Source organism: Hypanus sabinus, chromosome 6 (assembly GCF_030144855.1).
Source record: "Hypanus sabinus isolate sHypSab1 chromosome 6, sHypSab1.hap1, whole genome shotgun sequence".
NCBI lineage: Eukaryota > Metazoa > Chordata > Chondrichthyes > Myliobatiformes > Dasyatidae > Hypanus > Hypanus sabinus.
This window is the reverse complement of record NC_082711.1, coordinates 144,069,549-144,089,680: the sequence shown is the minus strand read 5'-3', so window position 1 is coordinate 144,089,680 and position 20,132 is coordinate 144,069,549. Positions and strand designations below refer to the sequence as shown.

The following is a 20,132-nucleotide window of genomic DNA, read 5'->3' as shown; positions in this document are numbered from 1 at the left end:
AGCCAATCATAATTGAGAATGCCACCATTAAGCCCGCCTCTTAGACGCGTTTGTCCAATCGATCACCCGTCGTTAGGGTTCGCAGCGGCTTTATATTGTGCGTACATAAACAACCTTCCTTTAACAAAATCAAATATTATAATTCATAAAAATGATTATATATTACATCGAATGTAAGGTTTAGACAAGCTAAATTTAAATTGCATCCTTCCTTTCCGTCGCCGCTTACTCGATGGCCGTAACCTTTCACCTTCATCACAAACCCGCGCCTGAACCGAAGCTGCAGGGATGATCGACAGCGGTATTATCCAATTGGAAGGCATATCTTTTTTAAGCTGGTGACGCTATTTTCCAGGTGTCGAATGAAAGCGTGAGGCGGGCGGGTACTTCCGGCAGTGGTGTAGACTGCGCGGCGGCGGGAGGTGAGGAGCTGCCGGTGAGGAGCGGCGCCGCTGTGGAATCCCGCCATTTTTGAACTCTCGAGTTGAAGCGGAGCGACGGGTTCGCCCCTTTGGACCATTCCCGTTACTGCGGTGCGAACGGCGAGATTGGCTAGGCCTCGATCGCCCGGCCCATCTCCTACGGAGCCGGCCAACCGGCCGGCGCCCACATAGGACCATGGCGCCGCTGCTGGGCAGGAAGCCATTCCCGCTGGCGAAGCCGCTTACCGACATAACGTCAGAGGAGACAATCTACGTGATCGAGCACAGCGGCGAGGGGTTCAGGAGCAACGAGTATCCTTAGATTGCGGAGATACCGGATGTCGGTGTTGGGGCAGGGACGGCATCCATCTCCCCAGGGACCCTGTCTGGGCTCGGGGCAGGACCTGATGTTATTCCTGCTGCTGGCCGAGCAAGAGTCAGAGCAGCTGTGGCGACGGCGGCACTGATCGAGTGTCCTGTCATGCTGTCTGTCAGGCATCGCACCCCAGCCCTGATCCGTTTTGTGGCCCTGCTAAGCGACTTCAGACTCTCTTGTTTTTAACTCCACAAGTTCGTCATTGCCGAGAGGCCCAGTTGGGACAGTCTGGGCCTACTCGCCGATGCCTTTTCGCTGGGATCCCAGAGGAGCCTGAATATCAGGCTCCAACCTGGTCTCAGATTCACTCTGAGTGTAATGGAGTTCACGTTCGAACAGATTTTTACAGCGTTCCAAGATTGCTTCATCGTTTTCTTCCATATTGCGAATGTTGCCCTGACAGTTTCTGAGAACAATCCCTATAGTTCCCACATTTTATCTGCCATATTAAAGATTATTATGAATTCGTATAGCTGTAGCTTCGTGCAGAAAGGCTCATGATATTTCAATTTTAAGGAAAAATCAAAGCCCATCGATGCTCAGTAACTGAACAGTTGAGGATTATAATAAAGACTGTAAAACAAAGGGCTGGAAATACTTAACTGCTGAAATATTAACCCCATTGCTGTCTCCACAGAATGTAGCTATGGCGATAAGATTTTTGCTAAGTACTTCCAGCATTTTGTTCTTAATTCACTATCCCAGGATATGGAGGTTTTATATAATTATCACTTACCTTAAGGGATTCTTGCCTGAAATGTTAACTGTTGTGTAACCTTTTGGGTGTCAATGGCCTTGAGGCTTTATGACTGTAGAGCTTTAATGTTGCTATTTTTATTTATAAAAGGAGTTTCAAAGTAGATTTTCAAGAAAGCCGTGAAATATTATTTTCTGTTTGGAGAACTCTCATTTTGATGTGGCAATTTATTTTGAGGTTGGGTGTATAATTGAGGCATCTTAAAATATAAGAGTATGCCTTTCGTTTTTAATTTTGGGCAAGGGGGTTTTAGGAGAATATGTAGAATCGAGTTAAGTTACTTCAAATAGATTTTTAAAATTTTAGATTTTGTAAAAGGCCATCTTTGGATTCCTCAAGTGGTTGCTATGGTTATGCCCACTCTGTTTATGTCTTCTTAGGTTTCAGGCCTATATAGGTTTGTGCAGTGTGCCCAATGGAACACATTGCACTTACCGTGCAGAAGTTCAGCCATTTATGTAACCTGGTAAAACAAAGTATCACAATTGTGAATTTCGGGTTGGAAAAGATTTTTTTGAGAAAGAAAACATTTTATTTCAAGTACAATTAAAATAGGGCCTTCTAGAGATTGTATAACTTGTAATTTTCTGAAGTTTGGATGTCTGTGTTTTTAAAACTATGAACACAGGTTTGTAGATGCATGTTAGGACGGCACTGCAGTTTTGTTTGTGTTTTTCCAGTTCTGGTAAAGGTTGAGAAGATCCGTATTGACTTCTTGTTCATAGCTTTGGTTCCCGTTTCTCATGGCAATTGCACAGTAATGAATACATTTGTAGAGTGGTAGAGGCCTTGTCAACTGAGGAGGAAAATGTTTTAGACATGTTTTGGTGATCTTGTAATTAGTCCCAGCTTGTTTACAATTGATAGTAACTGTGCACAGATTCACTGTAGTTTTGTGGGCTGTTCTGTATTTTATGTTGCTTATATTAACCTAAATGTGGAGTTTCATTCAAACTCTGTAGAGTAGAGGCATCCTGCTAATAGGATGTGTTCCGTACTTCAGTAACTTGATCATTGGATTCTGAGCTCTGGTCTAGGATGCTTTGATGGCATTGCAATTCAGCTAGTTTAATTTAAAATGCTGTAAAATAACTTGCGTTTTGAAAAAAAAGCTATTAGGCCGACATTTAAGAATATTAACTGTAACTGTAACTGTACTAGATAAGATGCAGTGGAATTTTGGGAAATGATCTTTGAGTGTCCTGTTGAATTTGTGACGTTATATAAATTTGACTCTTTATTTCAGTGATAGTTTTAAATGATGGGTTACTCAGCTTTTAAGTACAAGTGGTTTCTGGTTAATTAAGACACATCGGGACCAGTACATTTTGGCCCAATTAGCTGAAGTTTCATGGAAGTTCTTAAAATGGTATCTAATAAAAGACCAACTACCATTTAATTGATTAGTGCAATATGTATTTAAATGAAATACAAAACAAATTATAACATGACCAATATTACTATAGTACTATAAAACTATATTAGTTCTTGATGGAGGAAATCATCCATGTTCTTTTGGCTAAATGAACAAAATCAGCTCAGACACAGTGCAGGTAATAGACTGCCTTCAATACAGTGGTTTCAGTGATTGCATTTGTAACGTGACGGGTTAACTTACTTTCTGGTTGAAAGCCGCCGCCTCCATGCTGGTTGCTGATCTGCCCATTCAAAGGATGCAGCAGCTGTATCCCTTTGGCTTACTTGCATGTCACGGCACTGGCTTCTGTTTCTGAGGTGTATGAGAATAGCATATGCAAGAGCCATGGTCTTTGCTAGGGGTTCCCCTTCAGACTGAGCCCGCAACCAGGGCTGAAGGACCATTACGTCGGTGTACGGCAGAAAGGAGGGCCCGAGCGCACACTTAACTAAGTACCTGTTTGTTGAATGTTCAGTGTTGTAGTTGTGTAATTTGGGGAGACTTAAAGTGCAAGCTTGAGTTAGAAGTGTTATTAAATGTTTTGTCGTAGTTTTGCTTGTTTGACTTAGATGCTTGGTTGAGTGTCTCACTGTTTGTAAGTAAACAGTTAATAAGCTTACTCACTATCACTGTCTTCTGTTCCACTTAACTGTCTGTTAATCTGCTTCTGCATAACATTTGGCATGGTCGGCAGGATTCAGTGAGTGTAACAGGAGTTTAAAATGTTCAGGAGTAAGCAAGTGAGAGAACCTGCCCACCCCCATGAAGAGTGCCAAGTTGTCCCCGGGTGGGCTAGCAACAGTGCCGGGTTCAGCAGTCTCACTAATCTGCTGGCAGACCATGATGTGCTGGAGGATTATAATTAGTTAATGTGCTTGCTCGCAATTAGTAGCTTCTTTCCCACTTCCTGTGTCCGTGAATCTGCTTCCATTAAAGAATCCCCCAAATCTTCATTTTTGTTGTAATGTTCAGGATGATTGTTGAGATCTTCAAATTCTTCATAGTTCCTAGCTTGTTGAAGTAGTGATATCCTTTCATTTTTATTCCTGGCCATTTCTCATATCTCCAAGCCTGAAACCACAGTGAGGAAAGCAGTTCTGAATTGTCTTGTTGCTTATTCCCTACTAGCTATGGAACAAAAATCACTGCGTTTTGAAAACAAACACTAGTAACTGCTGCAATTTAATTAGATTTTGTTCTTCAAGAGTTGTCCCAAATAAGCAGCTACCCCGACGAACCAGAATCCACTGTGTTTGTAACTTTAAATGTTCAATTGGTGATGTCAGTGCACCCCATGCTTTATTGTTGTACTTATTGAAGGTTGGTAAAAGTTAGTACATTGTCATTACTAAGCATCTTTAGCATATTACTAAAGAAAATGTATCTAAAAATCAGTTTTTAATTTTAGTACCTCAGTTATGTTGCAAATAATTTTTACCCACATTTTATGAAACTCATGAAGCTTAATGAAAATTTGGAAGCTTCCAAGCTACAATCAAACTGCATTGTGCTAATCAGGTCTTCTCTCCCTCTCCCATTAGCTCAAATATTTTTGATATTTGGTGATGTATGAAAAACTATTAACTATTACTGTTTAAGTAAATACTTAATATTAATTTTTAAATATTAACTGTAAAGCAAACTCTGGAGTAAATACAATAGTTGTGGAGCAAAGCAACAGAGTAAGCCAAGAATAAACCTAAATTTGTCAGCAAGTCTTGAGATTTCCACATTTGAAAAATGTTATTTTAAAAGTTAAAAGTCACCCAATTTGAATAGCTGAAAGCACACAATTAATTGGAACTATAGCATTTTGTCATTGTTGACCCAAATGTCATTTGTAAATTTTATGTATTTTATTAAATCCCTGCTGTGGCCCTTCAGGTTGTTAGAACATTTCCTGTTTTGTCATGGCATTACCTGCTCGAGTATCACCTTGTGTGAAAAATTTAACTTGGTAACTTTTTATGCTACTAGGTATAACTGGCCATTCTTGAATCAAGTAGTTTTTTGGTGATGTTTTTGCACTTCATTAGCAGTGTTAATACTATAGTCGACAGATGAGACTTTTAAGGGAAAGTTGGGAAAATTTCAAACCATTTCTAGGTGTGTGGTTTCAAGTTATCATGAATTTGTCACCAGTTCCATTGAATTCCCCAGTCTATATTAAGTGGTGCACTTTGGATTTAGTGGGAAGTAAAAGTGAATGGTTGACCTCTGATCCTTAGAGAAGCTTTGGATATTTCATATCTGTAGGAACGTGCCAAGTGGTTTGGTAGCAAAGCAGGAAGTAGGAGCAAAGAAAACTGAGAAAAGTGCATATGCAATATGCAGTGCAAATGTGATGAAAGCAGGATGCTTTACTGTACCATCATGATTCTAGTCTATTTTAGCAATGATGACTCGGGGGTGTTGAAAGCTCAACCTGCTGGTCATTAGGCTGTTTGCCCTGGTAATTTTAATTGCAAAGCAGCCACAGATTATGTCTGGAAGCTTTGGAGAAAAAAAGTTGGCCCTTTTATAAATCATATATCAATGTGTTTAATTGTAGCAGCATTGAAATAATAATTATGTATTTCTTTATATGTTGTCGTCGGAGCTCCTTGATGAACAATTTGTGAATCAACAGCAAATAAGCTTGAATGTATCCGGCTGCGCACTGATAGTTTTCATTAGTTCAAATCACTGTGTAGATGCAATGAGTGCTCTGTTTTGGGGATAACAATGAATTAATGGAATTATGTGGTCAGGTCTCATTGTTGAGTCCTGAAGTCGCCTCATTAAAGCACAGTTTAATGTAAAAATTACTCCAATATAAAAAAAAGTATGTAAAAAAGTACTCCAATATAAAAAGGAAAATCTGAACAGGAATTGCGAGCAAGAGGTTGCCAGTAGTTCGGTTAAGTATAGTCAATTTTTTCTTATTTTACTTCCTGCATAATAATCATCTGAAATACTCTGATGGCTGTCAATGTTAGGAATTTCCAGGAAATGTATCTGCCCCTTGGTTATAGGGGTAGAGCTTTTCAGTACCAGTCATATTTCTGATTGAAATTCACTAATGTCAGTTCCAAATGAGCTCTATCTGCAACCATGCTTTTACAAGTAACTTTCAAGTTGTGAATAGATAAACTGAGGTTAAGTCCCAGCTGCAGTTGGTATGTTCAAAAAGAGTGGGGAAAAATTTTATTTAAAGAGAAATTTGGGGAAAAGAAGCATGTTCAGCTATGTGATACAGTATAAGCGTGAAAGTGCTAATATAACTTGCTTTTCAATGCTTCCACGCACAAGCTAAATTTATTGATTATTTTCCTGAGCTTTTTCTCAGAGAATATGAAACTCGACTGTCTAGATATGCAGAGCGAATCTGGACGTGTAAAAGTACGGGCAGCATTCAGCTCACTCACAAGGAGGCCTGGGAGGAGGAGCAGGAAGTAACTGAACTGTAAGTATATGGCAGATGCTTTCACACAAAATACAATTAATATATTGGGAGAAATCTGACTCCACCTGTTGCTGCAGTAAGTTCTGTTAACCATTGCTAACAATAAGTAGTGGTAACATCCTTTTAAGAGTTGTTGTATTTGATAGATAATGAAAATGGTAGGGAGAAACTTATTTTAATTTAGAGCAGTGTTGCTGCTTGCTGTGTGTAAATTGACTGTGGGGTTTCATATGTTACTGTAATGACTGCACAAACAAAAGTAACCTTTTGTAAGCATTTTGGAGCAATCAGAGGTAATGAAGTTTATTGTAAAAATCCCCCCCCCCCCACACACACACACCCTTTCTATTTTACCTCTTTCTACTCTGCCCCAACCCTTCAATCGACTATATTAATTATATGCACATTTCATCTTTGTGATGTATTGTGGCTAGATGTAATGCTACAAATTCTGATTAATCACAGGATTTGGGAATTGATGAAGATTGATACATACAAAATTATTGATGGTTTATCTTATATCGCTAACGGTTAAACAGACTTGGGATGGAAAGTTTTTAATTTATTATATCCTTCAATACAGTATCATTAGGCTAATCTGGAATAGGAGCTGATTTGTGCCATTTGTGGATTTGAAATGCTGTACAAATACTGAGACACTGGTAATAGTGGCCGCACTGCCTGATGTGACTGGGGGAGAAACTTGAGCCTGTATGCATGCAGGTGGCTTGATATGTTCTTTGTACTTTATTGCAATCATCACATAAATTTATGAAAGTCTCTAATATTGAGTGCAGCTTAGGAACTTTGAAAAGAAGAAACATTCCCTTTGTTGCTCTAAATTAATCTCTTATCTGTATTCTTTGTTTTTTAAATGTAAGTTTGGCATCTTATTTTCACTATGCTATTCCCTCTGTTAATTGGATGCAACTGAATTTAAACTGGTACAAATCATAAAATAATAATGCAAGATGACCATTAGCTTAATTTAGTCCATGCCCTTATCTGTAAAGTACTGCTGTAAGTCCCTCTCCTTTATCCTTCTACTGATCCAATTTCATTTGAAAGCCATGAACTACCGCTCATGTAGGCAGATCATTCTAAATGACCCACACAAAATGCTGGTGGAACACAGCAGGGCAGGCAGCATCTATAAAGAGAAGCGCTGTTGACGTTTCGGACCGAGACCCTTCGTCAGGACTAGGTTAGGACCAGGCAAATACAGTTCTAAATGAACTGTATTTGCTACAGTTATCCATCCTTCACTTTGTAGAATAAGTACACTGCAGACTCTGTCTCCTTACAATAGCAGCCTCTAGCTCATCTTTGGGATCTTGATTATGTTGCCATGCTAACTTGTATATTGCTGTATCCATCTGTACCACCTGTGGTACTCTTTAGATGGCCATTTATTTTGATTTAAATGAAGATTGTCATGATTGATTTTTGATTGGTATTGTCCAAGGTGGAATCAGAGGCAAACTAGTGTGGATACCTTTTATCTTTAAGAAGAAAGATTAGGATGGATGGAGGAGTAGATAAAGTGATCATATTTAAAAATTGATGTAAAATCCGTATTTATGGAAGGAAATAGTTAATTTTGAATTTGATATATTTTTGTAATTTAGCATGGATTCTTGTCATGGAGATGTTGCTTAAAGTGAGTGAATTAATTTAGAAAAATACAATTGAATGTCATTTTTGGGATACTGATTTCTGCTTTGGACGAATAGGATGTAACATTTCAAAATGATCAAGTGGGTTGCAATATAATAAAAATGCTGAAAGCAGAGCTAAGTACTGCTGGAAGATCTCAGCTTGTTGAACAGTGTGGGGGTTGTATGAAGGAAGTGTCTGTGTTTGGGTTGATACTCTGCATTAGAACTGAGTGGAAAAGGGTGATAGCCAGTATAAAGAGGAGGGGGTAAAACAGGGACTAGTAGGTGACAGCTGAATCAAGGAGGGGTGAAGGATGGCAGGCACATGGAGCAGATGGGGAGGTGAGAGTGAAGGTGGGGACAGTTGCTTGAGGGTGAAAAAAGGAAAAACAGAAGTTACCTTTGCTGGAATCTGAAAAGTAAGCAAGGTCATTAAGGAGCAGATGGTGGAGGATATCTAGTAGATGAATGGTAGGTGGAATCAGAGGGAGCAGGATGAAAATGGGTGATTGATTTTGGGGGGGGGGGGGGTGAGGCGGTGGTGAATAGGTATGGGAGGACTGAAAGTAGATTGTAAGAAAGGAGAGAGGAACAGAGGAGGTAAGGATGACCAGAAATTGCATTGGGTTGTTGAATACCCAGGTAGAATATGAATACAGGTGTTTCCCCCCCTTTTTTTTTACAAAGGTAGAGCATTCCTACGAAACCTTTCTTAAGCTGAAATGGCATAAAGCGAAGAACCATTAATTTATATGGGGAAAAAGCGAAAATCCTCTTTGTAGTGTGAAAACAGGTAACTAATGTAGGTCTTTTGTAAAAGCGAAGCGGCGTAAAATGAACATTCGTAAAGCGGGGACACCTGTATCAGAAGAACAGCAATTTCTTTTGGCAGCTTGTTTCATATACAAACCACCATTTGTGTGGAAAAAGTTTCCCCTTGAGACTCTTGGGCCAATTCAAAAATTTTAAATCTGTGCTCTCTAGTTTTAGACTCCCCTACCCAGGGGTTAAAGTTTGGCCATTCTCCTTACTTATGCCCCTCATGATTTTGCATACCTTTGAAAGGTTTATGTAAATCTCAAGTAACATTGCTTTGGGAGATTTGAAAAAAACATTCACATTGCTAGTTTTTAATTCTCATCCCTAGTTATCCTTGTTGTCAATATAGTCAACCGTTCTGGGATATTGGCCCAACATGAGTTGAGAAAGGACAGTATTGTCTAAGTCAGGATGCTGTGTAGTGTGAAGTAATACTTACAGATGATAGTCCCTTGTGCTTATTATCTTTATCCTTGTAGTGGATAGAGATAATATTTTTGGGAGGCGTTACAACGAAAACATTGCTGAGTTTCTGCTGTTCGTTTTACAAATTGTTCATGATGCGCTGGTTAAGGAAAGAGTAGTTATTTAAGATGGTACGTGAAGCACATTGAAGCTAGATGGCTTCCAGTTGTAGACGTCCATGTGATGCCTGAAGGGTCTTTAAAATGGTGGAAAGGCATGGAATGTGAATCACTTAATGTAACATTCATAACTTTTGATCTGCTTTTGTGGCTTTATTATTTATGTGGCTAGTCCATTTCAGAATCTGATTAAGTTTCCCACCACATCCATGCTCCCAAACTCAGACTATTGACAGTGAAAGATTCAAGGTAACGTGTAAATATTGGGGGACATTGCTGGAGACTCTTGTTGAAGATGCTCAGTACTTTGCAATTATGTTCCATTATGTTACTTGCTAATTTATTAGGTCAAATCCAGAATAAAGCTTCACACTAGTGAGAAAGATATTAATAAATTTTACTCGATAGCTTCAACATCTTTTATCAGTATAGTGGTTGATGTAGGTTGCTAGTAATGACCAGGAGTGAATTTAGAGTTTTTGTTAAGATGCAGCTAAGCTGTTTTCCACTTTCCAGTAGTAGAGAACTTGGGGCAGCTGACAAGTGGTATGTTTGGATTTTGAACCATATTTGAAATGACAACTCTGCTTCTCTCAGGCAGCTTGGATGCTGTCTGATCTGAGTATTTCCAGTATTTTTTGTTTTTATTTTAAGATGAGTTATTCCCTCTTCCCTTTTTAGATGAAGGTGTTAGCAAGCACTTTGTTTTTATAGTTTGTATTCACGTTTCTGCCATTATTTGAGAAACATGGAGATGTTTGTTTTTTTTTGCCATTAATTACAATTTCCACTGGTGTTCGTGACTGAATATGGCAACACTGCAGAGCTTTAATAGATTCTTTGAACATGAATTTGGAGCTGTTTATGTAACATTCAATTTCTTCTTTTTGTCAAGTACAGCTCTGCATATTAGCTTCATCATAAGCCCTAACATTTACTTGTGCTTGTTGCTGCTTTTATCATGTTTTTCTACATTGAGTTTAGATTGGTTACTGCCATGAAGCTATAGTATTACAGTGTTGGGACACAGCAGCTCCTGCAAGCAACTGTCTGCTGCAATCTCAGTTTGCCATTTGTTATTTTGAGCCTTGATCAGTCCAATCAATGGTGGTGTTATCTTGCAACATTGTGCTGGTTTTTGCCATCAGGCAATTTGAGGATCTGTCTGCAGTTAATGCAAGGGTCTTACAAGGGTATTAACTTGATACCATAAACCTTTGTGGGATTGAGTTTCATCACTTTGAGCTGTGTGAAAGGAGAATTCTGTGAATGCTGAAAATATAAAATAAATGTAAAATGATGAATGATCCACAAATTTTTCGGGGGGAGGGGAATGGTTAACATTTCAGATTGACACCCTTTCATGGTTGGGTTGGGTTAGCTGAGCTGGATCTGCTTTTGCGTGATCTGTTAAATATATAGAAACAGTTGAAACCTGCAGATGGTTGTTAATTTTTCATTAGAGCTATTCTTCTGATGTATTTCTTGTACATATTGGACTTTAGATTTATTCCATTTTCTACTCATTTAAATTTCTCAAACTTATTACCTGTTTGTACAGTCAAGGCTTTTTAAAACTCAGGCTTTGCCATAATTTTTTTGACCATTAGTTTTTAAATCTTTTTTTTCTTTATTATGTTTAATAGTGACTTTTTAACCTTGCTCTGCTTTGTTGCTGCAGGCTAAAGGAGGAGTATCCAGTATGGTTTGAAAAGCCTGTATTGGAAATGGTTCATCATAGTACCTTGTCCTTGGACAAACTAGTTGACAAAACCTGGATGGAAATCATGACTAAGTTTGCTTTGGGAGAGCGTTGTGAATTCCAGGTTAGTTTTGGAATATGTAGAAACTTGTGTAATGGCCTGGTTCATATTTTTATTGTTACACTGTATGTGTTTCATTTTGACAGTTCTGTAAGAGCAGCTTGTTTGGGTTATTGTTAAAGATGAGAGATGAGGAGAAATGTGTGCCATCCAATTATGATGGTCGAATTAAGGGGAGGTTTCTCTGGTGAGGGACACTAAGGTTGGGTTTGGTGCTTTTGTTCGTCGGGAGATGAAGAGAGAAGACACTGGGGAGAACTGGTTGTAGCATATGATCTGGTGGGAGACCCATTTGTTGGAGGTGGATTGTGAGCACTGTTCAGAAGGTGGTGTGAGCATTTATGCCGACCGAGGGCCCAGCGCGTGGGAGACAGAGAAGTTCAAGATGAGCTCCAACTTGTGCATGTTTAGCTGTTTAATTAGAATGGGCCCATTTTTGTTATTCTTTACTAACCCGTCAGTTAAGATTCATAAATATTCCTTTAATTGTATGCAATGTACTTTTGTTTTGTGGCACTAATTTGTAATGATAGCAAATTACACAGCATCCACACAAACAAAACCAGAGTGTTTTCCTTGAAAAATATTTCTGGAATGGCTTAATGGGTTGTAGCCAGAAATTTTGGCTATAATAATTTTGGAGTTTTTTTGCATTAATTGTTTTCCTGTGCACCATTGAAAATGGTATTTTCATAAAATCGGGTATAACTAAGATTCTTCTATATGTGCTAGAAATCACAATGTGAGCTTTCTTTAAGCAACATCTTTTAGAATGTAAAGCTGTACATTAGCAAAAATAATTATTTCTCAAATCACTTGAAGAGAAATACCAGAACTTGGTAACTCAGAACATTAACATAACTACATGGTCTTTAGGCAAAAAGATACATTTAAAAAAAATTAAAGGTGTGCATGAAGTATTGGTGGAAGTGTTTAATGACTTTCATCTTTGGCTCAAAGGGTGTAATCTTATTTTTCTAAAATAGTTTGGTTGTGTTTGTATTAGGTTGTCACATTTATATAGGTGACAATTTGACTAATGGAAGTTTGCCCATACAAAATTCACAAATCACTACCTATAAATTTGAGATGCAGAATAAAAGTTACTTTTATACAGAATTTACGTGGGTGAAAAAGATAAATAATTTTGTTTCAACTAGAGACTGTTGACAGATGTGCAGATAATGCGGCTTTGTATTACAGAAAATAGTGGCTGCTAAAAATAACTTGCTACTTTCCTATTAGGTTGGGGAAAACAAAATCCTTCCAGTGGTGGTGGTAAAAGTACATCCTCTGGAAGTGAAGCAAGAGTTATCTTCTGAGAAGAAAACTGAAGGGTCGTGCAATTCACCTTCAAGTGACAAGGAGAACTCCAGTCATGTGGCACAAGATAATAACCTTGGTCCAGAAGTCTGCATCAAAGTGGAGAGCAAGAGAGAAGGCAACACCAGTATGCGCAACGTTATTTGTATGGGTGAATGTGCAGGGACATGGAATTGATGTGAATATTCAGCCAATCATTCTGTGTTAATGACTTCTTAATCCTCCTCTCTTCTCCCCCCCCCCCCACTTTACTAATGATTCCACTCAATCTTCATGTTCAAGTTCCTCGCAACTTGCATTTTCCAAGTTATAGCTTAATCTTTGCATTTGTACCTTTTCCCCATGGCAATAAATTATTCTGCCCTACAATATTTTCTTCAAGCATAGAACAGTACAGACCTTTTGGCCCACGGTGTTGTGCCAACCTTTTGACCTACTCTAAGATCAACTAATACACACGAGCACATGCATGCATGTATGTGCACACACACTCCATTTTTCTTTCATTCATCCAACTACAGAACTACAGTTGCAAGATAAAGTTTGTGAACCCCTTGTTTTGGTTTTCTGCATTAATTACTCATGAAATGTGGTGAGATCTTCATCTAAGTTGCAATCATAGACAAACACAATCTTCCTGAACTAATAACACACAAACAGTTGTGCTACTTGTCAATACTGAGTACATCATTTAAACAATCACATTCTAGCTTCAAAAACAGTATTTGAACTTCTGGGGTAATGCCTTCTACTTAACTTTGGAGTCTGGTGTTTCAATCAATGAGATGAGATTGGAGGTGTGGGTTGTAGAAGCGCCTTGCCCTATTTTTTAAAAAAAGACACGCAAAGTCAGGTTACTGACAGAGCCTGCTCTTCTCAAGAAAGACCTGTTTATGTACACCATGCCTCGATCAAAGTAGCTTTCAAAGGATCTTAGAAGAACTGTAGAGATGCTGGAAGCTGGAAAAGATTACAAAAGCATTTCCAAAGACCTGAGTGTTCATCTATAAATGGAGGAAATCTAGTACTATTGAATCCTGCAAAGATCACACCAAAAATACAGCATACAATGCTGAAGGAGGTGAAAAAGAACCCAAGGGTACCAGCAAAAGACGTGTAGAAATCTCTAGAACTTGTTAAAGTCTTGTTTATGTGTCCACTGTAAGAAAAACACTGAACAAGAATGCTGTTCGTGGAAGGACAGCATGGAGGAAACGACTGCTCCCCAAAAAAAACATTGCTGCAAGACTTGGGTTTGTAGAAGACCACTTGGATGTTCCATAATGCTTCCAGGGCAGTGTTCTGTGAACAGATGAGAAAGCAGTTGAACTTTTTGGTAGAAGTGCACCGTGCTACATTTGGAGAAATAAAGGCACTGCACACCAACACAGAAACCTCATCCTAACTGAAGTATGGTGGAAGACACATTGTGGCTTGGGGCTGCTTTGCTGCCTCAAGGCTTGGACTGCTTGCAGTCATTGAGGGAACAAAGAATTGAAAATTGTATCAAGACATTTTTACAGGAGAATGTCAGTGTAGTAGTCTTGTCACCTGAGGCTTAATATAAGTTGGATGATGCAACAAGACAATGATCTGAAAGACAAGAATAAACTAACATTAGAGTGGTTTAAAAAGAAGAAAGTTCTTGTTTTGGAATGACCAAGTCAGAGTCATGACCTGAAGAGGGCTGATCATGCAAGATATTCCAGAAATATTGATGAACTGAAAAAGTTTTGTGTGGTGGAATGGTCTAGAATTTCTCCTTGCTATTGTGCAAGTCCAATCAGCAGCTACAGGAAATGTTTCATGGAAGTTAATGCTGCTGAAGGAGGTTCTGCCAGTTATTAATTGCAAGGATTCACATACTCAGCCTGGGCTGTGAATGATTAAACAATACGTTCAATATAGACACGAAAAGTACAATTGTATGTTATTTAGACAGATGGTGTTTGTCTATTATTGTGACTTAGATGATCAGACCACATTTTATAAATAATTATTGCAAAAAACCAGGTAATTGTAAAGGGTTCACAAACTTTTTCTTACAGCTTTCTCTCTGAAATTTCTTCCTATCATCTTTCAATAACTTTAAAATTATGCCCTTTTGTGTTAGGCATTTCTGCCCTAGGAAAGGTGTCTAACTGTTCACACTATTTTTGCATCTTCTACACCACAAATCCACAAGTTCCATGTTATTTGCATATTTAATCAGCTACCATGTCTTATTACTTGACTGTACTTTCTTTTAACCCTGCCCTCGTTATCTCTTCCAATCCCAAATGAAACTGTATCATTTTCAAACAGCTGTTGCAATCTTTCTCATGTCAAAACATTCAATGATGTTGAGGAGGACCATTGGAGATCTTTGATAATGGGGAAGTTTACTATCAAAATCTCCACCCTTGATGCTGGAGAGGTTGTAATGGGGAACAAAGGAATGACAGGCAAACTGAATAAGTATCTTGCATCATCCTTCACTATAGAAGATACCAGCACCATGTCTGAACTACCTGTGTCAGCGGCAGCAGTGAGTGTAATTGTTATCACTAAGGGGAAGATCCTAGGAAAGCTGAAAAGTCTGAAGGTAGATAAGTCACCTGGACCAGATGGCTTCCAGGGAAAAGCTTGCCTGAGAAATCTTTTGGAATTCCTTGAGGAAATAATAAGCAGGATTGGAAAGGAGAGTCGGTGAGTCAGTGGATGTTGTTTACTTGGATTTTCAGAAGGCCTTTGACAAGGTGCTATAGATGAGGCTGCTAAATGAGATAGGAACCTACATTTTTACAGAAAAAATGTGAGCATGGACAGAGGATTGGCTGAATTGACAGGATGCAAAGCATGGGAATAAAGTGGCCTTTTCTGGTTGGCTGCCTGTGACTAGTGAAGGTTCCATGGAGATTGGTATTGGGTCCACTATTTTTCACATCATATGTTACAGATCTGGGTGATAGAATGGATGGCTTTGTGGTTAACTTTCTGGATCATACCTAAGATAGGTGGAGGGGCAAATAGTGTTGCGGAAGCAATAAGTTTGCGGAAGAACCTGGACAGATGAGGAGAGTGGGCAGAGAAGTGGCAGATGGAATATATTGTAGGGAAATGTATGTTCATGCACTTTGCTGGAAGGAATAAAGACATATGACATTTTGAGAGTGGGAGCAAATTCAGTCATTGGTGGTGCAAAGGGACTTGGTGGGGCGGGGGGTGCAGGTGCAGTGTTCCATAAAGATTAGCTTGGAGGTTGATGAAAGCAAATACATTGTTAGCATTCATTTTGAGAGGACTAGAGTATAAGAATAAGGATGTCATGCTGAGGCTTTATAAAGCATTAATCAGATCGCACTTGGAGTATTGTGAGCAATTTTGGGTGCCTTATCTGAGAAAGGATGTGATGGTATTGGAGAAGGTCCAGAGGAGGCTTCTGAGAATAATCCAGGGAAAGAAAGGGTTAATGGATGCAACGTGTTTGATGGCTCTGGGCATTAACTTAGTGGAGTTTATAAGAATGGGGGAGGTGGTGTCTCATTGAAACCTACCAAATACTGAAAGGCCTAGATAAAGTAGATAGGGAGAGAATGCTTCCAATAGCGGGACAGTCAAGAACAAAGGGCCTCAAAATAGATATGAAGAGGAATTTCTGCAGCCAGAGGATAGCGAATCTGCGGAATTAGTTTCCTCAGATGTCTGTGGAAGCTAAGTCATTGGGTATATTTAAAGTGGAGGTTGATAGGTTCTGGATTAGTAAGGGTATCAATGGTTACAGGGAAAAGGAGAATGGAGTTGAGAGGGGAAATAAATCAGTCCTGATTGAATGGCAGAATAGTCTAATTTTGCTTCTGTATCATTTGGTCTTGTCTTTGGTGCAACAAATTATTGATCCTTAGAATAGTGTACAATTTGATTTCTTTATGAAATGGATACAGAGATATTTCCTGCAATTACATGAAAGACAGTTTTTGTCTTGAAGAGGGGCTGCAGCTCTTTAACTTGAGTAAAATACTGGGGGGGGGGGGGTTGAAATATTTACTCACAAAGGATTCTGTAACCTAGAGGTTATGAAATTAAAATCATAGAAACAGTTGTGATTGGCATAATTTTTGCACAACTGATGAATCTTAGAATGCCCTGGCAGAAAATGTGGGGTAAGAAAGAAGATGGTGTTTTTCTCCCCCTCTAAGAAATACGTGGATAAATATTTCTAAGTTTTAAAATTTTTTAAAAAGTAGAAGGGCAGGGATGGGAAAAAAAATCAAGATTTGCAGAAACTGGATTTATCCCTTCTGATGTAAAATCCAAGGACAAGGAAACTGCTGAACTTGAAAAATAGGCAAAAGTTACCGAAGTCCAATTGTACTTAAGTGGAAGATTGAAAAGTAAGTTGCAGCAAGGAGTAAAATGAGAACATCTTCAATTTTCAAAAGTACTTCTGCGATAACTACTATAGAATGGTGTTTCTGACTGAGGCATTTGATTTGTCAGTTAATGACACCTGGGTGTTATTGTACACCAGTCATTGAAGGTGGGCATACAGGTACAGCAGGCGGTGAAGAAGGCAAATGGTATGTTGGCATTCATAGCAAAAGGATTTGAGTACAGGTGCAGGGAGGTTCTACTGCAGTTGACCAAGGCCTTGGTGAGACCGCACCTAGAATATTGTGTGCAGTTTTGGTCCCCTAATCTGAGGAAAGACATTCTTGCCATAGAGGGAGTACAGAGAAGGCTCACCAGATTGATTCCTGGGATGGTAGGACTTTCATATGAAGAAAGACTGGATTGACTAGGCTTATAATCACTGGAATTTAGAAGATTGAGGGGAGATCTTATTGAAGCATATAAAATTCTAAAGGGATTGGACAGGCTAGATGCAGGAAGATTGCTTCCGATGTTGGGGAAGTCCAGAACGAGGGGTCACAGTTTAAGGATAAAGGGGAAGCCTTTTAGGACCGAGATGAGGAAAAAACTTCTTCACACAGAGAGTGCTGAACCTGTGGAATTCTCTGCCACAGGAAACATTTGAGGCTGGTTCATTGGCTATATTTAAGAGGAAGTTAGATATGGTCTTTGTGGCTAATGGGATCGGGGGTATGGAGAGAAGGCAGGTACAGGGTTCTGAGTTGGAAGATCAGCCATGATCATACTGAATGGCGGTGCAGGCTCGAAGGGCCGAATGGCCTACTCCTGCCCCTATTTTCTATATTTCTAATGGGGCAATTCTACTCGTGTAATGTAATTATTGCATGCTGAACAACATTGTACAATTTTACAAATCTTCCGTGCAATATTTTTAATGCTTTTCTACTGGCTTTCCTTCTTATTGAGTGTGATTTGGTTTTTGCATACGGTAACCAGTCTATTGCTTGTTTGAATTGAAACAGAACAGGCAGCAGTGTAAAGTAAATGTGTTTTGCTGGTCAGGTGACAGAGCTCGTCGATCACCACGGAAGTTACCTACAAGCCTCAAGAAAGAAGAGAAGAAATGGGTTCACCCAAAATTCCTACCCTACAAATATGATGTAAAACTGTTGGAAGAGGATAAAGTAAGAAACAAAACAGACTTCTTAATTGGGTTTCTTTGATCAGCAATTTTCTTTTTTACAACCTGAGAGTTTTCACAGGAAATGTTTCCCCAGCTTAGAGCCAGCTAGACAATTGCAAGAATACATGATATTGGATGATACAGTGCCTTGAAAAAGTGTTTGGCCCCAGAACTATTTTTCTGTCCCATTTTCTAAATTGAAAATGTATTGAAGTTGGATTTTTTTGAGCTAATCGACAAAATATTGTACATCATGTCGAATCAAAAGAAAAATTCTAAAACCTGTCAACAATTCACTCATAATTAAAAACCAAAATTGTGAGGCTGAAAAAATGTTTTCATATCCTTTGTAATTACTACACTAACTTTGCTCAGGTGCAATATATGGCTGTACCAACTCACCCAACATGTTAATGTTCTTTTCATCGCTCTAGATTATAAGTAATGTTCCAACCGAAAGTCTCATCCGCTCGGAGCGGCCGCCAAACAAAGAAATCCTGCGCTATTTCATCAGGCATAACTCGATGCGAATGGGGATGGGTGAAAATGCACCCTGGGTGGTGGAAGACAAACTTGTGGAGAAATATTCTCTACCCAGTAAATTCAGTGACTTCCTGCTGTCTCCATACAAGGTAACAATTTTTATTTCACAAAAATAAAAAAGGGTGAATAAGCAGATCCAAAGTAAATCTCCTTGCTCTTTTAATGAACTAGCTTAGCTGCACTTAAGTACATTTTATCATTTTATCTTAATTGACTTTTCATGTCCATGTAGTATCTGAGTTGTGCTTTGGACTATATAGCTCAAATAAGTTGTGTATTTTCCACCTCTGGACTTCAGCCTGTAAAAATGTAAATGGCAGATGGAGTGAAACCTGAAAAAATGTGAAGTGATTCATTTTGGGAGGTTGAGTTAGAAATCAGAGTAAAGCTTAATGGCAGGATTCTTGGTAGTGTGGATGGGATAAGGGGATCTTGGGCTTCATGTCCATAGATCCCTCAGAGTTGCAGTGCAAGTCGATAGGGTTGTTGGGAAGGCATATGGTGCATTGGCCTTCATTAGTCGGGGGGGGATGTGGGCGGGAGTGGGATTGAGTTAAGACCTGAGAGATTACTGGCTGCGTCTGCCCCTCATTATCCTCATACTTCAACTCCATTCTATCCCCCTCGGTTCAGAACCTCCCCACCTACCCTCTAGAACGCTTCACATGCTGTCTATCTCCTCAACAAATTCCAATTCCCTGGCCCTGACTGCCTCATTTTCACCATGAATGTCCAGTCCCTATACACTTCTTCCTTCCATCAAGAAGGTCTTGAAGCTTTTTGTTTCTTTCTCAACAAAAGAGCCAATCAGTACCCCTTCAATCACCACTCTCCTCTACCTGGGACAACTGGTCCTCAATTTTAACAATTTTTCCTTTGGCTCTGCCCACTTACTCCAGATTCATGGAGTAGCTATTTGTACCTGAGTGGGCCCCAGCTATGCCTCCCTTTTCATTGGCTGTGTAAAATAGTTTGTGTTCCAATCCTTCCCTAGTGGCGCTCCCCAACTCTTTCTGCGCTACATTGACTATTAGTGCTGCTACATGCATGCATACTGAGCTCATCAATTTCATGAACTTGTGCCTCCAACTTCAACCCTGCCCATAAATTCACTTGGTCCGTTTCTGATGCCTCTCTTTCCTTTCTTGATCTCTTTCTGGAGGAGGCTTTCCTTTCCAGGACATCAAAAATGTCCTCCTCCAAAGAACAGGGTTTCCCTTCCTTCACCATTGACACTGTGGTCACCTACGCCTCCATTTCCCAGTCATCTGGCTCACCCCATCTTCCTGCCATCTTAATAGGGATAGAGTTCCTCTTTTCCTCACCTACCACTAAACTCATCTTTAGCTCTCCTCTCCCCATTCTCTGATTTTTGCAGGGATCTGTGATTTCCTTGAACATTTGTCTCTCCCCGCTAATGTCCCTCCTG

At 39.3% G+C, this 20,132-nt stretch overlaps 1 protein-coding gene across 1 annotated transcript in view; it reads left to right on the top strand.

Moving 5' to 3' along the window:
- Nucleotides 1-385: 385 nt before the first annotated feature.
- The window catches only part of baz1b (bromodomain adjacent to zinc finger domain, 1B), a 77,577-nt gene continuing 57,830 nt past the window's right edge, over nt 386-20,132 (top strand). The window contains exons 1-6 of the mRNA XM_059973101.1: nt 386-734; nt 6,301-6,417; nt 11,160-11,304; nt 12,547-12,751; nt 18,040-18,161; nt 18,595-18,792. Of these exons, the coding sequence (XP_059829084.1) occupies nt 619-734; nt 6,301-6,417; nt 11,160-11,304; nt 12,547-12,751; nt 18,040-18,161; nt 18,595-18,792 (903 nt within the window). The 5' untranslated portion in view covers nt 386-618. The remainder of the gene's footprint in view (nt 735-6,300; nt 6,418-11,159; nt 11,305-12,546; nt 12,752-18,039; nt 18,162-18,594; nt 18,793-20,132) is intronic.